Source organism: Vombatus ursinus, unplaced genomic scaffold (assembly GCF_900497805.2).
Source record: "Vombatus ursinus unplaced genomic scaffold, bare-nosed wombat genome assembly UNPS02014826.1, whole genome shotgun sequence".
Classification (NCBI taxonomy): domain Eukaryota; kingdom Metazoa; phylum Chordata; class Mammalia; order Diprotodontia; family Vombatidae; genus Vombatus; species Vombatus ursinus.
Genome location: NW_020954604.1, coordinates 12,085,748 through 12,111,704, shown reverse-complemented (window position 1 = coordinate 12,111,704; position 25,957 = coordinate 12,085,748). Strand labels below are relative to the sequence as shown.

The window sequence follows — 25,957 nt, the reverse complement described above, 5'->3', positions numbered from 1 at the left end:
TTTTTTTTAATGAGGTGGAGGGGGAGGTAGAAGAGGGAGAAAATGTTTTTGTTAACAGAAAAAAATTTTTAAATAACTATCATATATCTCACACCTCTGAAATATATTGGCTATATGGCTCTGGGCAAGTCACCTTAGGTCTCAGTCCTACAGGCAACTCTCTAAGGCTTATCTAAGTTAAAGAATAGTTATCAATTAATATAAAGGAGATGACACCCTGCATTGCTGAAGGAAGTTCCCCATTAATGAAATCACAGGCACAGTCCCCTATCCTAGCCTGTTTTATACAATAGATCATAATTGACAGCATTGGTAATATTGGGCATACAGCATACTTCCTTGTAACGTTGCCAGTTCAAAGCCTTTTAAATCTATGACCTCATTTATCCTCAGCAATCTTTGATATGAAATAACAATAATGCTACTAGTTGAAAATTAAAGAACATTAACAGTGTTAAGAGACACTCAGAGTGATAACAGTGAGCAGAGCTGGCTTTGGGGCCAGGAGATTTCTTTTCAAGTCAGTGGAAGTCGTGGGCAAAGCAGCTTCTAACACTGATGAAATCATATGCCCACACCCCACCCCACCCTCTCATCCACCTAATACCACCAAATAAAAAAAGCATGAAGACACACTGTCACTCTCTCTTCACTATGGCTCCAATTAACCCTTCAGGCAGGCACTGGGTTCTGAACCCTTTGACAAATTATCACAAAAATTATGAGCATCTCCAGCTGGGCTTGCCAAGCTGAAAATACTCAGAGATCATACTCATTGCCAAACCCTGGTTGTGCTCCAAGAATAAGCCCAGTCAAGTCTGAAGAGGATACCCCTCTAAATGAGAACTATTTGGAGACCATTAACTTGACTCAGTGTATGATCTGCATTGCTAAAATGAGTGGCCATATGGATAAAGTTACTATATTATGAGATAGTTCGGGACTGATCATTATGACCCTCATTTTCTTTCTTTTTTTAAAGTATTTTTCTTTATTTTGTTAAATATTTTCCAATCACATTAAAAAAATTTTATCATTAATTTTTTAAAATTTTGAGCTCCAAATTCTCTCCCTACATCCCATACTTCTCCCACCCCTTGAAGAAGTCAAGCAATATGATATCAATTACTCATGTGAATCACGCAAAACCTATTTCCATATTAGCCATGTTGCAAAAGAAAATACACACACACACAAACAAGAAAATAAAGAAAATGAAAAACAATATGCTTCAATCTGCACTCAGAGTTCATCAGTTCTCTCTCTGGAGATGGATAGCATTTTTCATCACAACTCCTTTGGAATTATATGACCCTCATTTTCATATTCATAGAACTGGAGGGCCAGAAATGAAGTTAGGACCACCTAACCCATCCACCCCTGCCCCATGTACAATATGAACAGTATACTGAGGGAAATCTGAGGCCCAAAGACATTCAGTGACTTGACTGAGTTAGTGGTAAGACTTGAAATCCAAGTGTCCAACTCTCAGTTCAATCTACTACTCAGTGGGTTAAAATACCTCCCCTATTTGACAAGGGGGGCATTAGGGAATATTTTGGTGGTATCCAAGGGGGTACACAGGCAAAGAAAGGGACACAAACCATCAGAGTGAATGTGAAATATTTACCTACAGAGCTGCAGACATTTGAACAAAGACCAAACTTTGGCTGAAGTCTTAGGAAGGTCACAGACTGTCTTGGCTACTATATAACACACCCATTTTGGGGGAACTAATTATTTAAGTAAGTCCTTCAGCTTCTATTAGTGGCACCCTGGCTCCCTAAGGTGAAATTCAAGCCATAAAATGCAGACACCCTCATTTCCCAAGGGACAAGTGTTGACAATTAACCTTGGGAATCCAAAGTATAAACAGAAGCACAATTCATTCATTCTCTACCTACTCTTCAGCACTCACTGCATTTACTGAAACAGAAATGTCAGGCTTCTGATATCAGTATTAATCACTCAAACAGGAGAGAGAGAGAGAGTGTGTGTGTGTGTGTGTGTCCGTGTGTGTCTGTGTTTCAACAGCCAGCACTATAAGTTCAGAAAATGCTTTTTTTTTTTCCCCTAGCAATGTTAATCATAAAGCTTCCTATACTTACCATAATATCACCTTTGGCCTCAAAGAGAGAGTGCAAGGCAAATTCAGAATTTGTCCCTCCCCCTGGCAACGCACTTGAACAACACAAATTCAGTAGATTTTCCACTGTAAGAAAGAAGAGGCATCAGAGACCTGTCAGAAAACTAGGGATTAACTAGACTGACTGGGCATCTGTGGACCATGTGAAGGTCCCAGGAAAAGGGACAGAAATTGAATGGGGGACTTGAGCATTTCCTAACCAATCTTTTCCACATTCCAATACCTCTCTTCTGGAACTCTTGGTTTTCCAGCTCTGGCCAGGGCTTCCATACCAGTGTGGCCTTGTGTGTGTCCTTGCTCAGGGAAGACACATCCTGGAGTTCAGGGATCTCTGCTTGGAATCTCACACCAATGTTGATGCGTCTTTAAGGACAAGAAGAAAAACAGCAATGTAGTGTCCGGTTATGATAGGCCTACAAAAGGCAGCTTGTCAGAAACTAAGGAAGTAAAACATTGTTCCTTGTGCTGAAAGAACTCAGGAGGCATTTCCTTATAGTGTGGACCCTCTCCTCCCCTACCCCACCTCTAATTTCAGGCATGCCACATGCCCTGGGACAAGAGAATAGCCTTTCCTAGTGAGGAGAGATGAAAGTTTCAAATGGGGTTCCACTTAAGGCAGTAAGGGGAGTCCTGACTAATTCAGAGCAACTTGGAACATCTTAAAATTGAAAAGAACTAAGAAGAAGCTATGACTGGCACTTTTAAGAGTAAAAAGCAGGGGAGAAGGACATAAGATGGGCTCAATATCATTTCATATGGAGAAATAGGGAATATTAAGGCATAGAATCTTAAAGCCAGAGGAACTTTAGGTGTTATGGGGTCTAGCTCATTCCTTAAGCAAGTCCTATCCTACACAACATTGTTAAGAAGTAGTCCTCTCCATGCCCCAACAGTCTTCCCAACCTAGAAAGTGGCCTCATCCTTTTGGTGAGCAGGTCTTAGAACCCCTAGTGATTTTGAGGAAGTCCACAGAATAGTACCAAACTCACTCCTTGTCTCCCAATCCAACAATCTTGATTCTGATTTTCCTCCAGACCTGAGTGGGTACATCCCCCCGTCCCCTTTTCAGTTCCCTTTTATGTGTTGTTTCCCCTACCCTTAAGGTGCGGTAGAGAGATTGCTGGGGCTGGAGTCAGAAAAACTCATCTTCCTGAGTTCAAATCTGGCCTCAGACACTTACTAGCTATGTGACCCTGGGTAAGTCACTTAACCCCTGTTTGCCTCAGTTTCCTCAGCTATAAAATGAGCTGGAGAAGGAAATGGCAAACCACTCCAGTATCTTTGCCAAGAAAACCCCAAATGGGGTCACAAAGAATCAGATGTGACTGAAAACAACCAAACAACAACAACCCCACTCCTCCACCCCCGCCCAACTGTAAGCTCTTTGAAAATAGGGACTGCTTTTCTTTTGGCTTGTATTTTACTACACAGTGCCTGCCAGAGTAAGCACTTAATAAATGCTTGCTGACTTTACTTAGCCATGTAGCTTCCACCTGAAAACCTCTAGTGACAGAGAACTCACTCCTTGAAGAGGCAGCCAAACCCCTTCTGAACCAATTTAATGCATAGGAAGATTTTCTTTACATTAAGTTGAAATCTAGCTCTCTATAATTTCCAGTCACTTATACCAATTTTGTCCTCTGGGGCAAAGCAGAATGAGTCTAATCTGCTTCCAAATGACAACACATCCAAATACACAAAGATACCAACAGTGTTTCCCCTAAGATCTTCTTCTCCAGGTTATACATAAAGTTCCAACAAAGAATATTGGCCTTGGAGTAAGAGGATCTGCTATTTACTACTACTACTAGTAGTAAGTTATTACTTACTATTACAACCTTACTAAATGAGTTGCGCCAAGCAAGTTTTCTCTGCCTCAGAAGAAAGGGAAATCAGGAGAATGAGGGGGCTGAATTTGATGATGTCTGAAGTCTCTTCTAACTCTGAATCTTATGATCCCAGGAGCCTCATACAACATGGTTTCAAGCCAAGAATAATATCTCATATTCACATGGTAACTTGTATATCTTAAAGTATTTTATACAAACATTATCTCATATGAGCTTTCATATAACCCTGGGAAGTTCACCAGGGAGGTATAATTTTGCCCATTTGATAGATGAAAAACTGAAAGATAACTATGACATTCTGAGTCTCAAGCTTGAAATGTATAACTATCAGGCAAGAAGAATTTACACAGGTGTAAATCAGAAAGCAAAGGATGGAAGTATGGCAGACAGCATTTGGGTGAGAACTGTATGAGAGACAAACAGAAATGACATTGTTGTAGGAATGGATATATTAGAGATTACCTGGCCAGATGACAACTACAGAAGATACTTCATTAGTAAGTACTTACATAAATCCTTTTATTAATGATACCTGCTTTGAGGCAGTCAGAGATTAAGTGACTGCCCTTGTCAAACAACTAGTAATTATCTAAGGCTGGATTTGAACTCAGGCCGTCCTGACTCCAAACACAGTATTCTATTTACTGCATCCAGAACCTTAAGGAAAAAAATGACTATCTCAACCTAGGATTCAGGACAGCCAACAAAGTAATTTGGGGGCACAGGAAGGCATATTCATTTCAGTTCTAGAGTGGTTCAAAAACAGGAAGCACTCAAAAACAAATTTCAGCAATCCAACCATAAGTAACCCAGATAAGGAATAAAAAGGGAAGATATCTAGAGAAGCCTGTATGTTGAGACTGCAGAAAGCACTCTCTCTAGTGAGCCGAAATCTTAAAGGCATATGTAAAAAAGGTAGGTACAGGGACACGAAAAGAAGGATAAATGCAAAAGAACGTCAGACATCCACCAAAGAATAAATCCCAGAATAAATGGAGCTTGGGGGTTGCAGCAGAGGAAATAAGCTAAGTGCGTTTTTAAAAAAAAAAAAGATACGTTCACTAGGAAAAGAACAAGGAAGGACTAGAATGACTACATGGGGCAGATGGTGTAACATTAACTGATGACAAGAGAAAAAGCAGAACTACTGAACTATTTTTGTTTCTGTCTTTTTCTATTGAAGAGAATGATCTTAAAACAGGGAAGGGCAAAACTACACACATCCCAACACCTACCCCCCACTCACCCCCGCTGTTTAAAGACAATTGAAACCAAAACATGAAGGAGGAGGTAAATATGACAGGAAAGAGGGGGAAGTGGGGAGGGAGGGAGGGAGAGAGAAAGGGAGAGGGGGAGGAGGGGAGAGAGAGAGAGAAAGAGAGAGAAAGGAAAGAGAGAGAGAGACAGAGAGAGAGTGAGAGAGAGAGAGAGAGAGAGAGAGAGAGAGAGGGAGAGACAGACAGAAAGAGAACAAACCCTAGCTGTTTTAAATAATTGTAACTTTCTAAGCCCAAGTCTCAGGGGAATGAAATAACTTGCTGATGGGACGTGATTGCTCAAAACTGTCAAGGAATTAAGAACAGTACTTTCAGAAAATGGCACACAGACATATGCTAAACCTTTCAAAAAGGGAAGAAAAGTGGATTCCAGAAATTGTAAACCAATGAGCTTCAGTTCAATACCCAAGGAAATCTTTGAACATAATCATAAAATAGGTGGTTTGTGAGTAATTAAAAAAGCAAAAAAGGGATCATTTGAAGCTGGTGGTTCCTGAATAAGTCACAGGAAACTAACTTCATTGGTTTTTCTAAAAGCGTTACCAGACTAGAAATGCTATGGTACTAAAAAGAGTACCTAGGATTAAAGGATACATTTGGTAAAGGACTGTGATATGCTTTTAGAAAAAAAAAATACAGATAGATAGATGGATGGATAGAGATAGAGATATAGGTATATCAGTTTTTTTGGATTCTAAGCATGTCTCTTTGGCTTGGCCAAGAGTTGGGCAAAATCTGCAAAGGTTAGAGAAGAGAGGGAAAGGGAAAGGGAGCAAGAAGGAAAGAAAGAAGGAAGGAAGAAAAGGGAAGAGAAGAAAGGAAGGAAAGAAGGAAGGAAGAAGGAAGAAACAAAGAAAGAAAGCAGAAGCACATCTGGGTTCAAGGACTCTGAAGAAATAATTTTATGCTTGCACTAAACAAATGGGCTTTTTAAAAAGCCTGAAATATTAGTATTCAATAACTGGACCGCCCAAAGGAATCTTGCAGGATTGCCTGCCTATGCTCCTACCCTTCCCTATCAGCACCAAAGCCAGAATCTTTTGTACCCTCTCTCATACAACGTAACTGATAGCAGCACTTTTCAAATTCTCCCTTTGCACTAGTGACCTCATTCCCTTTTGAGGACACAGGACCAAGGCTACTACTCTTGTACATGAGTTGTGGTTGTTGTCATTTTTTAAATAAATAAACAAACAAGTTTTGCTTACGGTTCAATATCCAATGCCTGTTCCCCAAGGCCTGGTGTGAGTGCTGAGTTACCACCATCGATGCTGTCTGAAATATAAGACAGAGGTCATTAAGGAAGGGGATAAGGAAACAGGAAGGTCCATCTACCTCCCTGGACAAGAAATTCAAACAGCATTTCCATTATTTCATCAGCCTTGAATATTTCCCCCATCTATGGACAAAGTGGAGAAGCAAGCAGGTCACTCACAGGCCTAGGAGTAAGTAAGACTGTGTCTCAAGTCCTGCTATTCATACATGCTGGCTTGGTGACCCTGGGCAAGTCACTTAACCTCTTGGTGGCCCAGGCAGCTAAGTCAGTAAATTACAGAAGAGTTGCAGAGCTATAACAGTGGGAGGTATCCCCATATTGAAGGAACAAATAAATAAGAATAATAAATAAATAAATACAAAATCACCACCATCAGGGAAGGTATCCTCCCTTGCTACAGCCAGCCAGCCCATCTCTGCTGTATCATTTAAGTATCTCATGAATCTGTAGGAAATTTGCCTGAACTCCAGCTTTCCTGACCACAAGATTCTCATGGTTCCACTTTAAATACCACTGTGGGATGTACTTACCCAGTTGCTGCATACAATAATTAATCCTGCTGGAGGATTCATTCTACTGTCACATCTGCATGATTTTTTCAGGTCACTATGCCTTTATTTAAGGCTAAACGCCCCTAGATGTAGGGCCACATGTATGAAACTCTTCATAGGGCACCCAGCACCAATAGAGAGGGGCAATATCAAGGACTCTGATAACAACCCAGACATCACGAGGAATTCAAAGCTGTAACTTACTTGAACGGCAGAGGAGCACTCTGGGTGTGGGTGTCAAGGGAGTGAGTGGCAGCTGCGGGTGGGGGCCACCATGGGAGGAGGTGCTCATGACATTACTGAAGAGGCCAGAACCCTGCCGGACAGGGCTCAGCATAGGTGGGGGTGTGTAGGGAGGCAGCTCGTGAGCGGGGTCCAGGAGGTGGTCCCCTAGGATGCGGGGGGATCGCAGCTGGCTCTGATACAAGGTGGCCGCTGAGTAAGAGGAGGTGTTCAGGTTAAAGGAGGGAGGGGGGATGAAGAGTGGTTCTGGACGGTGGCGATATTTCTTCTTGTCCTGGGTGGGCTTAAAGTGTTCTTCAGCTCTGGCCATGCCTGGCTGATGCTTTCTGGGTATTTCCTAAAAGGCAAGGTGAGTTCATTTCAAATATTTATTACTTGGATGAATTCTCCAGGTCATGCACATCACTTCCACTGGTATGAAGGGAACATGTCATCTCCTTTTTGCCACCCCCTCCTTCCACTCATGCTCCACAATACCCCATTCACCACTCCCATGGGTTAGAAAGCTGAACCCCAAGAATAAGCCCTTTTGGCCTGGACAAAGAAGAGATACAAGGTTTGGGTAAAATATGAAAATTTAGGAAAGAGAGAGAGAAAGCTAGAGAAGAGGGGGATGGGGGTGGCAGGAGCAGGGGTTGAGGGAAGGATTATAAATTCAGATTCTTTGGTTCTTATCACTACATTCCCATCTGCTGAGTGGAATCCAGCTGCAAAGTCTCCTGGAATTCTCCATCAATTTCCCAGAGGACAAACATAAAGACAGATCAAATGAATGCACCCAAAGTAGAATGTGTGGGGTGTGTGTGTGTGTGTGTGTGTAAGAGGAATGGGGAGGGAGAGACAATGAGAGACAAAGACCCTACCTCACCAAAGCTGTTTCCTTCTTTGGTACCTTCCTGGCCTCCCTACTACTCAAAGTGAAATGCTTAGGTGTAACTATCTAACAACGGTCTCTGCAACCCCTTGCTACACCCATCACTTCTACTTGGTGACTCAACAATCAATCAGTCTGCATTTATTAAACACCCACTAAGTGCCAGACCTGGTGCTAGGTAGTGGGGATACCGGTTCAAAGAAGACCAAAATAACAACCCTTGCTCCGGAGAAACATCTGGGGCCAATTCTTACAAATAAGCAGGCTTCCTTTAGGCAGTTCTAGTTTTGTTTCCTATCACCCTGAGGCCAAGTATAATAAGGAAAGGGAATATGCTACGCAGAGAGACAGACAGATATAGAGATATGTACTATGTAAATGCATGGCATGCCCAAAGAAAACAGAAATGGCTTTTTCATTATCTATGGAGCAGGAAAAAATCTTGAGGCCACTCACTCCATTTAGAAAGGCCTGCAAGGGCAGCAGTAAAGAGACTCCTAGGTCATCTGCATACACATCTCCTCAGGGAATCTCTTTCCAGGCTATTCTTTTTTTTTTTTTAAAGGCAATTGGGATTAAGTAACTTGCCCAGAGTTATACAACTATAAGTATCTGAAGCCATCTTTGAACGCAGGTCCTCCTGACTCCAAGGGCCAGAGTTCTATCACTGAGCCACCTAACTGACCCCTTTCCAGGCCAGCCTTGAATCAAAGCCCATATGGTCATTGTTGAAGGTCTTCATTACCAAGTTAGGGCAGGCAGTATGAGACAATAGAAAGATCACTGGTCTGGAAATCCTCTTACTGACTTGTACAAGTTTAGGCCCTAGGTCCCTTCTCTTGACTCAGTCTCCTTTCAGTAAAAAGTCATTGGACTAGATACACTCTGAGGTCCCTTCCAGGTTGGATACACAGTGGTTGAAGAGTTTATTTCATTTCTGTTTGTTCTCTGATCGCTGCTCTTTAGCCCCAGCAAGGGAATGACCCGAGGAGGAGATGCAAGGCCTCTTTCCCCAATGTAGAGAACACAATTCTAATGGTTAAAGAAATGGCACTGAACGTTAGTTTTAAGAGCATCCTTTCTTACACTCTTCAGCCTCCACCCTGCCATGATTTTTCTCTCCCCAGTTCAAGGTCACGTGGGACAGAAGGGAAGGAGAAACACAGCTCTCTTTACTTCCAAGCTTCATCTCTGACTTCTTTTGTATCCTGCCTGTTCCTCCCAGCTTTTCCCAAATCCCTGCCTTTCTTCCAACCTGGAGGGAGGGTGGTGTAGTGTAGTAGAAAGAGAGACATGGGAGTCAGAAGATCTGGGTTCAATTCCAAGCTTTTCTTCTTCCAAGCTATATGAGCTTGAGAAAGTCCTGCTTTCTGAGCTGCCATTAAAATATGTGATCTCTGAGATTCCTTGGAAAAATCAGTTCTGAGAATCTCTGAGTATGCCCAACACCAGATTTCTACATCTTTGCCCCTAGATGCAATGCCTTCCTCCCTTCTCTGTTCTCCCTTCACTTGCATTCCTGTAAGATCTCAGGCTTGTTTGGTTATTTGGTCACTTCTGACTCTTTGTGACCCCATATGGGAGTTTCTTGGCAAGGATACTGGAGTTATTTGCCATTTCCTTCTCCAGTGGACTAAGGCAAACAGAGGTTAAGTGACTTGCCCAGGGTCACAGTAGTTAGTGAGGGTCTGAGGCCAAATCTGAACCCGGGTCTTTCTGACTCCAGGCCCAGCACTCTATCTGAGCCACCTAGTTGCCTCTAAGATCTCGGGCTAGGTCTGGGCTAAAGCAATCCAGGAGGGGAAGGAAGAGGGAGACATCTGGTCTCTCTCTTGGGTAGGGCCTACACTCTATCCACATAATATTCAATGGCCATTTTGACCTCAAGGCCATTAGGATAGTAAATGGTTATCTCTCCTTGTCTTTATCTTGAATATAGGGAATACTAAATTCAGAGTGATTGTATCTGCCTGTGCCCTCAAATTAGCTATGCAGAGTACAGAATGCAAACTCATTACCACCGTACAGGGACCATCTTCCTCATCCCCCAAACACTCCACCCCCAATTTCCTGCATTCCTTCAGCAGCACCCTAGAGGACAGGGCTGCCCAGACTTCACCCTCTCCCCTCTAAGGGAACTCCCAAGTCTGCTACACAGAAGGCAGCAGTGAGAGCCAGTGGGAGAAGAAACATAGAGTGGAGGAAAATGAAGGAAGGAAAACCCCTGGAGGGAACAAATTCTAAAAGTTTGAATTTTATTCTTATGTATATTTTTAGTCATTCTGTGCCTGTGCATACATAACAGAGACAAATCCCATGTGAATATACCCATGGTTACCCTCTTGCCTTAGATCCAAACTCTGGTTCATAGGCTTATGTTATAGTCCCGCCCTCTAACTGGTCCCTCTCATCTCCCTCCCTCCCTCCTCCAAGCCCAGCACTGATTCTGTACTCCAGCCAAGAAAGGCTGCTTTCCTATTTGTCACTGAAAAAGTACAGAATGCTAGATTTAGAATGGGGGAGCTATGGTCCTCCACCCACAGAAAGATCACAGCTGATGGAGTAGGTCATCCCTATCCTAGAATCATGGAACAAGAGAGCTGGAAGGGTTCTTGGGGGGAGTGGTGTCATATAATCACTGTGTCATTAAAATTTAGGGCTGAAAAGAGCCTGAGACCTCATATAGTACCACTCCTTCATTTTATAGAATATTGACTCATAGAATCATGGATTTAGAAATGGAAGGGACTTTGGGGACCATGTGATCCTAACTTGCATTTTGCGATTGAGTCAACTGAAGCCAAGAGAGAAGTGACTTCTTCAACATAACCCACCCAGGACATGAACTCGGGGTTCTATGCTTCTGGCGCTGGCCCTTTTCCCCCACACACAAGAAGCCGTCTCTCCTAACTTCTAAACTCCGCTAAAGTCACAGGACCATAGCAATAGAACTGGAATCTCAGAGACAATCTAATCCAAACTCTCCATTTTACAGATAAGGAAACTGAGGCCCAAGTAACTCATCCCAAGTTCACATAGGCAGGATTTGAAGCCAGGTGCTGACTCAAGAGTAAGTGCTAGCTCCACTGTACCATCATTCTTGTGGGCTCCAGGAAGTTTTTCTTTTTTTTTTTCTTTCTTTTTTTTTTTAGTAAGGCAATTGGGGTTAAGTGACTTGCCCAGAGTCACACAGCTAGGAAGTATTACATGTCTGAGGCCGGATCTGAACTAGGTCCTCCTGACTCCAGGGCCAGTGTTCTATCCACTGTGCTACCTAGCTGCCCCTCCAGGAAGTTTTTCTTGATTAACTCCATCTAGCTAAATTCATCCTTCTTACACACCTTTGCTTTCTCCCACCCCACAAGACTTAAGATTTTTCAACTTTCAATGGCTACTCTGCTTCACGATTCTCAGCCTTTCATGGCTTCTCTGCCTGTTCATTAGGCGTCTCTCTTATACTGGGAGCTCCCTGAAGGCATGGGTTAGAATCAGAAGATCTAGATTCTGGGACTGGCCTTGCTACATGCTTAATCTGTAAACTTGAGTCATACCATATTGCCACACCAAGTTCCTCCTTTACAAAATAAGGGGGACTGGACCAACTGATCTCTAAGGCCTCATCCAGTGCTAATATTCTGTGATAACTGAGCAGGCAGGCACAATTGATTCCACTGGAATGGAAAGTCCTTGAGGGGCAGAACTGAATCTTGAGAGAGGGAGGTTTCCAGAGGGAATACCAGACCTGGTGTCAGGAAGGAATGGATTTGAAGCCCATGTCAGACTTATTAGCCATATGTAATTCACTCAACTGCCCTGCACCCATGCTTCTTCATCTGGAAAAATGGAAATAATAATAGAATCCATACATATGAGATAATATACGTAAAGCTCTTGGTAAACTTTAAAGACCTCCATTGTTGTTCAGTTGTTTTTCACTTGTGTTTGACTTCATGACCCCATTTGGGGTTTTCTTAGCAAAGACGTTGGAATAGTTTGCCATTTCCTTCTCCAGCTCATTTTAGAGATGAGACAAACAAGGTTAAATGGCTTGATCAGGGTCACCCAGCTAGAAAATGTCTGAAGTCAATTTTGATTTCAGGAAGATGAGTCTTTCTGACTCCAGGCCTGGCATTCTAGCCACTGCACCGCCTAACTACCCAAAATGCTATATAAATGTTAGCTAATATTAACTATAAGTATCAATCCCCTAAGGCAAGAGCGCTTGGGAAGAGAAAGAGGGAGAGGGAGTGGGGTAGAGGCAAGAGTATAGGGTGCACCATCATATCAATAATAATAGCATTTATACAGTGCTTTAAGGTTGCAAAGCACTTTATAATATGTTATCTCATTTGATCTTTTTCTTCCTTGTCTGTCCTACTGGTTGAGTTAGTGGATGAAGACAGACACAAGGGTTACAGATCCATCTAAATATGAAGGTGGTTCATGGGGTGGCTCCCCATCCCCTCTAATACACGTGCATGAGAGAGTTAGGGATTCCTTTTATAGATGTCTCCCTGCAAACCATACTCCCCTTTCCCTGACAACCCACAGATCTCCCAGTATTCTAAATGAACACTTACTCTGACTGACGATCTCATCAGTCTGTATTTCTCTTATGCCTACAGACTTCAGTGAGCAAAAGGATTTTTCTGGGTCTCCTCACTGCCTTCTCTTATGACTCACTACCCCTGCCCAGACACAATCCTTATTCTCCTTAACAGCCATTCACTCTAGCAATCACTGCTAAGGACATCCTTAGCTATCCTGTTCAAATGAGGGATGTATGAAGAGGAGTGGGAGGTTAAGAGGTGTGTGATATAGGTAAGCTCTTGGGGCATCTTTAAGGTCAGATATGGGAGGGAGAAGCCTCTTCCCTCTGGAGCTAAGCTGCATGGCTGGAGCTGCCAACAGACAGACAGACAGACAGACAAGCACATGGATTATAGGAGAGAGAGAGAGATAGAGAGAGAAAGAGAGAAAAATTCACAAAAGCAGCAAGCAGAAAAACAAAGATCTTTGCTTTATGGAGATGTTCAATACATTGAAAATGTGGGTCTCCTAAGAGACAGATGGCCCTGCAGGTATTACCAGAGATGCCAGCAATCAGTCTGAGCTGTTGTTATTCAGTTAGATTTTTTTCCTCAGGTAGATTATTAAGTTCTGAGGACTATGACAGAGAAAGAAAACTAAGTGAAGGGCACAAGATTCTGACAATTTCTTTCTGCTCAGGAAAGGGGAGACAGAGCAGGTCCATGGTATTAGGTAACAATCCAGTGCACCTTCTTTGGAACAGCCGTCCCCTACTCTCCAAGAAAGCAAAGATATTTTCACCCTTGCAATCAGGGTGGGAGAAAGAGCAGCAACTCACAGAGGGTGCACAGGGGGCAGCCACTTTGGGTGAATTCGGGGGAGAGAGGGTCATCCTCACGAGAACGGGCATCTCGTCGTCCGATATTGAGCTGGCCGGCTTGTCTCTGGCAGCAGTGATGTTGTTGGTGATGACCTGTGGGCTGGGCTCAGGCGAGAGAAGCTTGACAGGGACAGACACGGGCATGACGATAGGAAGGGGGTTTTCCACCTCAGGAGGGAGCTGCGACTGGGGCGGCAGCGGCGGCGGAGGTGGCGGCGGCGGCGGCTGCTGCTGCTGCTGCTGCTGGGGTGGTGGAGGTGGCTGGAGCTGCAGAGCCTTCTCTCCTTCCTCCTACACAGACAATTAAAGCCTTTGATCCCTCGTCCCAGAATAGCCCTCACCAGGGAATACACTTCTCCGTCCTTTTCAAAGTTTCAGGATGTTGGCTTCTACAGGCCTTCCCTTTACTTCTCTGAGACTGAGTATACTAATCTATAAAACGAAAAGAGTAATCTTTGCTTCTACTACCACACAGGGAATTGGGAGGAGAGAATGAAATGACGGGAAGGAAAGTCAGAAGCACTCTGAAGTTATAGGTGCCCAGTAAAGGCAAAGAAAACCAGCAAGTGTTCTTTTAAATGATGTAGGCAAGAAATGGAGTGTGCTCCATCATTAAATATTTTGCTTAGAGAGCCAAAGAATGTATTATATTGAATATATATTATATGTGATATTACATAATATACACACACAGTATTATACACCATAACCTGTTTTAGTTAGAATCCAGACAAAATACACACAAGCTTTAAAACCTACAGGGGACTGAATAGAATCTAATTTGTTTTCAAACTACCAGAAAATTCTTCCAGACCTTGGAGCACCCCAGGGTCTTCATTACTGATATCCCTCATTCTTGTACTATAGATGTAGAAACACGCTGGTGAACAGAGATCTGGTTGAGAGAACCAGGCCTTAATCAGTTTTGATTGTACCATGATAATTTTTTTTAATGCCTCAGATGAATCTTGTTTTAAACTTCATTCAATTCGATAAACATTTTATTAAGTGCCTACTATGTGCCAGGAAGGACCATTTTATTAAGTGCCTACTATGTGCCGGGTATGGTACTAAGCGCTGGGGATACAAATAAGGAAAAGAAAGATGACTCCTGCCTTCAAGGGTTTTACAATCTAACAGTCAGACATGATGAGGGGCTCATACTCCTTTTTCTCTAGTCCTGGCCTATTATTACAGTAATATAAGTCACACTGCCAGTTCATTTGGGAGCCATATTTGCAAGGCCAATCAGTAGAAAGAGTGATAAACTCAAACCTCACCAATCCTAAGGTCTGACACCCAAAGGCTTTGGGGGTCTTTAGCTGACCCCCGAGGGTGAAGCTGAATTCTCAGAGAAACAACACTCAATTTGAAAGGCAGCCAAGCACAGTAAGCAGCTCACATCAGCCTGGAAGGGAGAATGCTAAAAGCGTGCTTTGCCATTTCTGACCCCTTCCCTCCCCTCCATCTGTCCTTACCTGCTTGAAGCTGGGGGAGGCTCGCATGCCCCCATGCGACCTCATATGGCCGTTCAGGGCAGGCAGACTCTTGAACTCCTTGAAGCAGATGGAACATGTCAATTTGTTCTTAGCATCGTGCTGTTCCCCAAATACCCCTGTGGGCTGAGCGCTGCCCAGAGAGCAGATGGAGAGAGGGTAAGGACAGAGAGAGAACACATAGGAACACTGTATAGGGAACATTGTATAGGGAAGGTAAGATAATGACTAACAGAAAAATACTTTGGCCCCTTTTAAGCTTCCAATCAGACTGCTTTATTTTATCCCTACCCGCTACCCTGCAAGTACTATCCCTATTTTACAGAAAGCAGACCTCCAGCACAGAAGGGTTCAGTCCTATTCACGTGGGAATTACAAAAACTCTGACACAGGTTGAAATGAAATATCACTACTAATCTCAGAGCTCTGCTGTTTAGGTTTTCCAACCTAGTCTTCAGGGAACAGCTCTTCCTGCTTCCTGATGAGGACTCTGGCCTATAGCTGAATCTCCCTTCTCTAATTCCTTTAGCACTTTTTACCTATAACATATATATTTTCTACTGTGCTAGGCTTTAATCTGTCTGTGCATGTCTCTTCTCCCATGGTAGACAGTAAGCTATTTCTAGGGAGAAATAATGTCTTCTTCTCCTTCTTTTGTATGCCTCACTGTAACTAGCATATTAAGAGGTGTTCAGTAAATGTTAGTTGATTCACGACTACCTAACTTTTAGAGTCAGGAAAATGTAGGTTTGAATCTTGCCTCAGATAACTTACTAGCTATGTGACGTCAGCCAAGACACTTAAATCTCTCTGACCCTTTTTAGTCATCTATAAAATGAGAATAGTGGGACATATTGCTTTAAGGATCAAATGAAATAATTGTTATAAGTCACGATGAACTATATGAAGAGGAGCTATTTTTATTATTATGATTGTACAGACCATGTTTCCTCTTCATCAAAAACGTCCTTATGAAGCTGACTGTCCCTGAAGAAACAGATCTGTGATGCCCTGGGCCTCTCCCCTACCCCTCTCCTGAAGTGTCTAATATGTTCCCAGGGTGGAATTCTGAGCATTCACCTTACCTTGGATCAGGAGACAGTGGCTGGGCTCGGCCATCAGAGAGGTGCATCTTGGTTTTGAAGAGAGCATAACAGAGAAAGAAGAGGAAAAAAGAGGATGAAGGGGGGAGGAATGAAAAGGAGAGACAGAGAGAGAGAGAGAGAATATGAACGTATGTTTATGAAAGAAAGGGAACCAGAGCACCAAGGAATCAGTGGCTTCCAGAGCACTGTTCCCAAACTAAGATTGCATCTCCCTTTTAGGATGTACATATTCGCCTGGTCTATACTCTCCCCCACCCCCTTCCCACAATTTCTAGGTTCAAACTTCCTAATTTGAATACCATTGCTCTTACCCTCAGGGCATTCTCTATGTAAAGATAAAACACTATTCACTAGGAGACTGATACCCCACATCTCTACCCAACTCCAAGCCCCAAACATCTTCCTACCTCTATTTAATTTAAGAAGCCAGGAAATATGACAATGAATTGATAAGCCTGCCACAAACTCTTTTGGGCCCAAAAATACAGAGAAGAATTTGAGGTGCAACAGATACAATGTTGGGTCTGGAGTCAGGGAAAATCCGAATTCAAATCTAGCCTCAGACAATCACTAGCAGAGTGACCCTGGATACTCAACCTCTGTCTGCCTCACTTTCCTCAAATGTAAACTGGGGATAATGGTAGCACTTACCTCCCAGGGTTGTTGTGAGAATCAAATGAGAAAATAATTGTAAAGTATTTTGCATACAGTAGGCACTATGCTGGCTATCATTAGTATTAAAAAGTATTTTTGTACAATGCCTGACATGTTATTGAGTCATTTTTCAGTCATGTCCAACTCTTCGTGACACCATTTGGGGTTTTCTTGGCAAAGATACTGGAGTAGTTTGTCATTTCCTTCTCCGGCTTATTTTACAGATGAGGAAAGTGAAGCAAACAGGGTTAAGTGACTTGCCCTGAGTCACACAGTTAATAAGTGTCTGAGGCCAGATTTGAACTCAGGAAGATAAGTCTTCCTGACTCCAAGCATAGCACTTTATACCCACTGTGTCACCTAGACCCATAGTAGGTGTTATAAAAATACTTATTCCCTTCCCCACTCCTAAACTCATCTTCTAACTAGACAAGGGCATGTTAGCTGCTGTTCAGTTTAAGCTCACAGAATCACGGAGAGCAGATTTAAAAGGGACCTTAAAGGTCTTAATGGATCAAATGAGATAATAATTGTAAAGTGCTTATGGCTCACAGTAAGCAATATATAAATGTTAGTTATTACCATTATTATCATCAAAGTGCTTAGCCCAGTGCCTGGCATATAGCAAGCACTATGTAAATGTTAGCTATCACCATTATCACAATATCCAGCCTCCTCACTTTACAGCTGTGGAAACTAGGAGAATTATGTGACTTGCCCAGGATCACCCAGCCAGTAAGTGTGAGAAGCAGGATTTGAACCTACACCTGCCTGACTCCAGGGCCAGCACTCTCTGTTCATATCCTTTGATGGTTTATCAACTGGAGAATGACTTAGATTCTTACAAATTTGACTTAGTTCTCTATATATTTTAGAAATGAGGCCTTTATCAATGACACTGGCTATAAAAATTCCTTCCCAGTTTTTTGCTTCCCTCCTAATCTTGATTGCACTGGTTTTGTTTGTGCAAAAACTTTTCAATTTAATGTAATCAAAATTATCCATTTTGCATTTCGTAATGTTCTCTATCTCCTGTTTGGTCATGAATTCTTCTGTTCTCCATAAAAATGATAGGTAAACTATTCCTTGCTCTCCCAGTCTGCTTATAGTATCAGCCTTTATATCTAAATCATGAACCCATTTTGACTTTATTTTGGTATATGGTGTGAGATTTTGGTCTATGCCTAGTTTCTGCCATACTCTTTTCCAGTTTTCCCCGTAGCTTTTGTCAAACAGTGAGTTCTTATCCCAGAAGTTAGGGTCTTTGGGTTTATCAAATAGTAGAATACTATAGTCACTGACTATTGTATCTTGCATACCTAACCTATTCCACTGATCCACAACTCTACTTCTTAACCAGTACCAAGCAGTTTCGATGATTGCTGCTTTATAATATAATTTAAGATCTGGAATGGCTAGGCCACCTTCCCCTGCATTTCTTTTCATTAGTTCCCCTGATATTCTGAACCTTTTGTTATTCCAAATGAATCTTGTTATTATTTTTTCTATCTCTATAAAATAATTTTTTGGCAGTTAGATTGGTATGGCACTGAATAAGTAAATTAGCTTAGGTAGAATTGTCATTTTTATTATATTAGCTTGGCCTAATGAGAAACTGATGTTTTTCCAATTATTTAGATTTGACTTTATTTGTGTGAAAAGTGTTTTGTAATTGTGTTCATAAAGTTCCTGGGTTTGTTTCAGGAGGTAGACTCCTAAATATTTTATAACGTCTACAGTAACTTTAAATGGAATTTCTCTATCTCTTGCTGTTGGGCTTTGTTGGTAATATATAGAAATGCCAGTGATTTATGTGGGTTTATTTTATAGCCTGCAACTTTGCTAAAGTTGTTTATTATTTCAAGTAGTTTTTTACTTGATTCTCTAGGATTTACTCTAAGTATATCATCATATCATCTGCAAAGAGTGATAGCCTTGTTTCTTCTTTGCCTATTCTAATACCTTCGATTTCTTTATCTTCTCTTATTGCTAAAGCTAACATTTCCAGTACCATATTGAACAACAGTGGTGATGATGGGCATCCTTGTTTCACCCCTGATCTTACTGGAAACGCTTCTAGCTTATCCCCATTATATATGATGCTTGCTGAAGGTTTTAGGTAGATGCTACTTAAGGAAGACTTCACTTATTCCTATGCTCTCTAGTGTAACAGGAATGGGTGCTGTATTGTGTCAAAAGCCTTTTCTGCATCTATTGAGATGATCATGTGGTTTCTGTTAGTTTTGTTGCTGATATGATCAATTATGCTGATAGTTTTCCTGCAGTACTGGTATAAATCCTACCTGGTCATAGTGTATTATTCTTGTGATAAGTTGCTGTAATCTATTTGCTAATATTTTATTTAAAGTTTTTAATCTGTGTTCATGAAGGAAATTGGTCTATAATTTTCTTTTTCTGTTTTGACTCTTCTCGTTTTAGGTATGAGCACCATATTTGTATCATAAAAAGAATTTGGTAAGTCTCCTTCTTCACCTATTTTCTCAAATAGTCTATATAATATTGGAATTAATTGTTCTTTAAATGTTTAATAGAATTTGCTTGTAAATCCATCTGGCAGGGCCAGCACTCTCCACACTACACTATGCTGCCTCTCTTGTGGTGAAGTGTCATGCTGAAGAAAAAAAAGCAAAGCAAAGAAAAAGAAAACCTACTCCCAGGGTCAGATGTGGATCTAGGACAAATTGCTCGGCAGCCTATCCCATATCTCTGGCAGCCTCCCACCTCTCCATCTGGTATTTCTCTCTCACTTCCTGATGCCCACCTCAACCTTACCTCCCTACCCCCAGAACCAGGGCCATAGGCTCCATAACCAGATAATATTGTTCTAAGTTCCACCTATAACAACAGGTCTACAATGATCTAATAAACTAATCTCTGATGACCCCACAAAGGGCTTGAGATAAGCCTTTCCAGCGGGATGTACACTGCCACAGGGACTCTCAGTAGTCAGAAAAACCTTCCTTTAATAGGATTCCAGGCATCAGGGATGGAGCTGTCATTCAATCTCCTGCTACTAGAACAGCTTGGCTGCTATTTTGTTTAAGACATCAGCTGTCCCACCTCCATTTTTTTTTTTTTTTACAACCCAAAGAAGGGGAAAGGAGCATTATCAGGCAGTGGGACTTTCTCAGACACATATCCTCTCTTCCCACCCAATGCCATAAAATCCGAGCCATTTATTAGTCAACTATTGTGCCTAAAATCACAGAAGGTGATCTTAGTGACTCTTGTCCAGTTCTCTCATTCTACAGAGGAACAAATGAGCTTTGCTAGAAGAAGCCGCTTTTGCCTAAAGTTGCTCAGTTAATAAGTGACAAGGCTCAGAAAGACTGTCTTTCAACTCTACTTGGGTCAAATCACCCTAGGCTGCCTTTACCTACAGGCAGCTCAAGCTGTTTATTCAAGCACACCTGTATTCACTTACAACTACTAAGCGGAGTTGGGACTTGTTAGCATTTAGATGGGAACCTGCCTTCGAATAGCAGGTGTGGTAGGCTTTAATTAGCAAGGGAGCATGAGTGGACTGTTGGCTTTGGAGTTAAGAAGACCTGAGGTCAAGCCCTGTCTTTGATGTGGACCTCAGTTTTCTCATCCACAAAAAAAGGGGATTAGACTAGATGGGTTCTAAGGTCCCTTCCAGCTTTAGAGCTTTTATCTTATGATTCTACATGCATAGTGGATAGACTGCTGGACTTGGAGTCAGGAACATCTATGTTCAAATCTCACTGCTACCATTTATTTAGTGGGTGACCCTGGTAGCCAGGTGGTATAGTGGAGAGAATACCACACCCAGAGTCAGGAAAACCTGAGTTCAAATCTAGCCTTAGACACTTATTAGCTGTGTGACCATGGGCAAGTCACGTAACCCTGTTTGCCTCAGTTTCTTCATCTGTAAAATGGGGATAATAATAGTATCTACCCATCTACCTCCCAGGGTTGTTGTGAGGACCAAATGGGATAATAACTGCAAAGTGCTTAGTGCAGCACCTAGCACATAGTAAGTACTCTATAAATAAGTTGTTGTTGTTGTTGTTATTTCTTCATCTGTAAATGAGGGGGGTTTGGAATAAACAATCTTTAAGACCCGTTTGTTGTTGTTCAATTGTTTCAGTCGTGTCTGACTCTTGGTGACCCCATTTGGAGTTTTCTTGGCAAAGATAATGGAGTCATTTGCCATTTCCTTCTCCAGCTCATTTTACAGATGAGGAAACTGAGGCAAACAGGTTAAGTAACCTGCCCAGAGTCACACTGCTAGTAAGTGTCTAAGGCCAGATCTGAATTCATGAAGATGACTCTTCCTGATTCTAAGCACTCTATCCACTGCGCCACCTAGACTAAGAACCCTTCCAGTTCTAATTGTGATCCTATAAATTGAACTGTACACCGACCACAAGCTGAGAAGCTACATACACATACACACACACACACACAAAAGTTCCACCTTGTCCCAACACACACCCTCTGCTTCCACCCCTACTCCCAATGCACACTCCCACCTGAGTAAGAGCTAAAGATTCATAAGGATACCTGGGACCACACAGAACCAGGAGACAGCTGCTGGTGCTGGGGTCCCTTGCTGTTGAGGTGAATCCCCACTTGTGGCAGGAGAGGCCGATGGGTCAGACTGTTGCCAACTGAGTTCATCTCCTCCATCCCTGGGTCGGAGAGCCCCAGTCCACCGTGGGAGCCCAGTATGGCCTGGGCTTGCCGGTCACTCTGGTAATTCTTCTGCTGTACATTTTCACGGTGCTGCTGCTGCTGCTGCTGCTGCTGCTGCTGCTGCTGCAAGAGACTCTGCTGGTAGAAGTGTCGGCTGTACTGTGGCTGAGGGTCCTGGTAGAAGTACTGCGGCACAGATCCCAACTGGATGAGCTGGACCGGGTGGGGAGCCTGCTCCTGAGTGTACTGATGGGGATCATGCACAGATTTGGGGCCAGCGTCCCTGTGATAGGAGGGGGGTTGCAGCTGCATTTGTTGTTGCTGCGGCTGCTGTGGCTGTTGTAACTGGGACATCACGGGCTGTGTTGGATAATAATGAGGTAACTGTATGGAGCAGGGTCGCTGGGGCACCGGGGGCAGCAGCTGCTGTGCCCTGCTCTGTTGCTGCTGCTGCTGCATATCTGGTATGGGCATGCGCTGCTGTCCTGACTGTGGCTGCTGCAGGTAGTAGTGGGCCTGCTGCATCTGCGGCATCGGCTGGGGCAGCATCTGCTGGCCCTGCATGGGCTGGCTGCCCTGGGCAGGCATCTGGGCCGTCTGCTGTTGGTAGTCATAGTACAGATGGGCTGGGGAGGGGTGCTGCCCGCCCTGCATAGCTGGCTTGGGTGGACCATTGGCAAAACCAGAGTGGGCCTGATGGGGCATCTGCTGGTAGCGGGGAGGTATGGCGGGAGGTGCTGCTACCGCCTGAGGTTCAGAGGGCTTCTGAGACAGTAACTGGCGGAGGGCGCTGTCACTGGTACCGTCCATCACCGATGACTGGTTATGTAGCACCTGGGCCATGTTGTTGACCTGGATCCTTAGGTTCTGGTTGGCAAACACCTGGGTGAAAGAGTCTAACTTGTGGAGGACTCCGCTGGTGATCTTCTGGGCCCGGATGTCGTTGGACTGAGGATAGGTGTACGGGTAGCCTTCAGCAGGTTCCACCTGAGCAGATGCCCCCCACATCACATTTGGGTTGGAGAGACTACCACGCAGCTGGATGTGGTTGTTTGGTCCAGCATGGCCTCCCCAACCCGTCTGCCTTGAGTTGTCCATCAAGCCAAGGTTCTTGGGACCAGTCACCAGGCCCATGCTGTCCCGAGAGTCCTGGGGGAAGTGGGGAGAGAGGGGAGAGGCCTGGGAAGCTTCCATGCCACCCCCTGTTGATGCAGTACCCCCATAACTGTGGTTGATCCCACTGCCCCCACTGAGAGCACTGTGCGGCGGCTGTTGGTAGTAAAGGTTCTCATTACCATGGATGCTATGATTAGCTTTGTACATCTGCTGATCCCCCATGGCTCCCTACTTGGTCCTAAATACAGAGGCACCAAAACCATTAAAAATAAAGGGGAGAGGGGAGAGAAGGGCAAGGAAAAAAGAATGAAACCCTGAGATAGGCTGAGAGTTGCCACTGGAGCTACTCAACAGCTGAGGAGTACATATACATGGCGGGAGCTGAGGGCTCCTTGTCAACCCGAGACACTAATGGCCAGTGCAGATGGCTTCACGTCTTCACGAGGGTCAGGGCACAGGCCAAAGGTCGAATGGTCAATGAGATGCAATTCACTCCTAGAAGAAAAAAAAGGAGAGGGGATGAAAATGCTAGTTTTCTCTTGGGCACAGGTGCTATTCCAGGCAAGCCAATAAAAAGCACAATGACCTGTTATAATGACTAAATACAAGTACATCCCATTTCTCCTATGTCTGATTCTGCAACTTACTGTGTGACTTTGGGCAGGTCACCTGACTTCTGGGGGCCTTACTTTCTCCTCCTGTAAAATGAGGGGCATGTTGGGCTAAGCTGATCTCTAAGGTTCCTTCCAGCTATAACATTCTATGACCCTCTAAGACACAGCATGGGATGGAAGAAAGAATACTGGCACTCTGTAGTCACAAGCCTTGGGGTCAAATCCTGCCTCTGACATGTAATGTCTAGGTGACCTTGGGCAAGTCACAAAATTTCCTCATCTCCCTCTTCTAGAAAATGAAAGGACTGGAGGAGCTGGACTCAGGATGCTGCGAGCTCTGCCTCTGATCCTTCCTATAAGAATCAAACACCTCTGTATTCTTATTTAGCAGGTCAGATCGCCTGGAATATGACTTGCCGATTCCTGTCACCAGTCTCAGTTCATTCATTCATTTATTGACTTTTTTGAGGGGAAGGAAGCAATTGGGGTTAAGTGACTTGCCCAGGATCACACATCTAGTTACAAGTGTAGGAGGCCAAATTTGATCTCAGGTCCTCTTGACTCCACGGCTAGTACTCTATCCACTCTGTCACCTTTGCTGCCCACTCCCATCCCTCCTATATGCTGCTGAGAAATTAAGTGGTGTTATGTAAAGATTTGACGACATGACTCCCCTACTCTGTCCTTTCTATTATACAGCCTTTAAGATAAAACGTAAACTCTTCAGTTTAACATCCTGGGCTTTGTCTAATTTTTCATACTAGCTGGACGTTGCTCTCTCTCTCTCTCTCTCTCCCCGCCTCTCTCATGCTGTGACATGGCTAACCCGGTCTTCTCTCTGTTCTTCCTACACAACCCTCCATGACTTTGCCCTAGCGACTCATTCCTGAAATGCACTTCTTCCTTGCCTCTGCCTCAGAGAGTCACTTCTTCCTTTAAGATGCAACTCAGACATTATTTTTCTACAGGAGGCCTTTCCTGATCCTCCAATTGCTAGTGCCCTCTTTCCCAAACTACCTTATAGTTAACGACTTTGTAAATAAACAAAATCTTCCTGATTTCAGGTCTGACATTGTGGACTGAATACATGAACCAATTATTAATTGGTTTCTGTTGAGAGGCATAGTAGATCAAGTTTTAGCCTCTGGATCTGGAAGACCTTAGTTCACATCCCACTGATACACACTGGCTGTGTAACCTTGTATTACTAACTTAATCTTTCAGTGATCCAGGCAACTCTCTAAAACCACAAATTGCAGAAAAAAGGCTAACCTTCATTGAAAGAGTGAATTCCCTCATCTGGGAAATTCATGTTTTCCTGACTCCAGGTCTGGTGCTCTATACTCTTATCCTCATGTGGAGATTTCACCCTGTATTAGTGACATCAGAGCTCCAGTTCCTATCTCTGTTTCTATGACACACTTACTTTGTTAATGCTCCTGAATTGTTGTAGAGGCACGATCATATCTTGTCTTCTTAACTAGACTACAAAATCTTGGGGGCAGGATCCATAGCTTTGACTTCTTTTGCATCCCCCTAAGCATAGTACTGCAACTCTAGACCTTGAGAGGCAAATGTTTTGCTCACTTGATCATTTCTTCTAACTCACTCTCATCAATTCAGGAGCTCAGTGTCATTTAGCAAGAGTCAAGGATTAACTGATGGATAGCCAGGGTGCTGCAGTATAAGTCGTGAAATGTAAAAAACCTACAGAATTCTGGGTAGATTCTCTATGGTAGGTCTATAGAAGAACATGGGCAAAGAAAGACACAGAATGGCAAGGTATGGTTAGGCTGGGATCTGCACTGATGGATGGAATGTCTGTCCTCAAAAGATCATAGACCCATTGCAATTTTCAAGCATTATGATCCCAGAGCTGTGCCAAATATTACAAACAAATTCTTCCATATAACAAGCTATCATGGCCCCAGAGGTCACCTGGTGCCTCATAATGTTCAACTCAACCTGCCCATCACATTTACCTTGCCTTCCCTGGCAACCCATCTGTCTCACAGTACTATGGATTCCTCTTATGCATTTATCCCATTCTATTATGTATCATGTTTTTCTCTTCACAAATCTTTGCTTGCTCATGGATTATCATGACCAAAGAACTCACTGCCTTTTGGTGAGTATCCTCTCTGTACTTAGTTGGGCAAGTACTGGGAAAGCAAGCACTGTCTGTGGCTGGGACTGTACCCAAAGCCTTTCCAATAGAAGAGAATCAGCCAGAGTGGCATTCCTCTAGTGTAGACTTTGTGGGTCACCTCAACTCCAGGGTCAAGTGTTGGGAGCAAACTCCACATATTACAAAGAATTATATAAAAGTGATGTAAAAAGCAACATAAAAGATGCCATCAGAAAAATGTCTGACCAGAAAAAAAAATAAGGGGCCGACCAAAGAGCAAAAGTTAAACAATAATTAATGGACATGGTCCATTGGTATCTGCACAGTGTTAGAGAAAATTTGAAGGATTCCAGAATATTTGGTGGACCTCTTTGGCAGAAATATGGGAATTAATGAATCCACATGCACTTATTAAGTACCTACTATGTGCCAGCCATTATACTAGGCTCTGAGGATAAAGACAAAATTGAAACAGGCCCTGCCCTCAGGGACCTTACAATCTAGCTGAGGAATACAAGATATATAAGAGATATATA

At 43.2% G+C, this 25,957-nt stretch overlaps 1 protein-coding gene across 9 annotated transcripts in view; it reads right to left on the bottom strand.

Moving 5' to 3' along the window:
- The window catches only part of TRERF1 (transcriptional regulating factor 1), a 288,027-nt gene that overhangs the window by 43,292 nt on the left and 218,778 nt on the right, over nucleotides 1–25,957 (bottom strand). For 5 of the 9 annotated variants that reach the window (XM_027838387.1, XM_027838389.1, XM_027838391.1 and 2 more), the window contains 8 exons: nucleotides 21,432–23,174; nucleotides 16,209–16,255; nucleotides 15,106–15,256; nucleotides 13,586–13,918; nucleotides 7,305–7,680; nucleotides 6,482–6,548; nucleotides 2,370–2,509; nucleotides 2,109–2,212 (listed from right to left, as the gene is read on the bottom strand). In XM_027838387.1, coding sequence (XP_027694188.1) covers nucleotides 2,109–2,212; nucleotides 2,370–2,509; nucleotides 6,482–6,548; nucleotides 7,305–7,680; nucleotides 13,586–13,918; nucleotides 15,106–15,256; nucleotides 16,209–16,255; nucleotides 21,432–22,901 — 2,688 coding nt within the window. In that variant the 5' untranslated portion in view covers nucleotides 22,902–23,174. The remainder of the gene's footprint in view (nucleotides 1–2,108; nucleotides 2,213–2,369; nucleotides 2,510–6,481; nucleotides 6,549–7,304; nucleotides 7,681–13,585; nucleotides 13,919–15,105; nucleotides 15,257–16,208; nucleotides 16,256–21,431; nucleotides 23,175–25,957) is intronic. The other 4 variants (XM_027838393.1, XM_027838392.1, XM_027838394.1 and 1 more) reach the window with 2 other exon arrangements.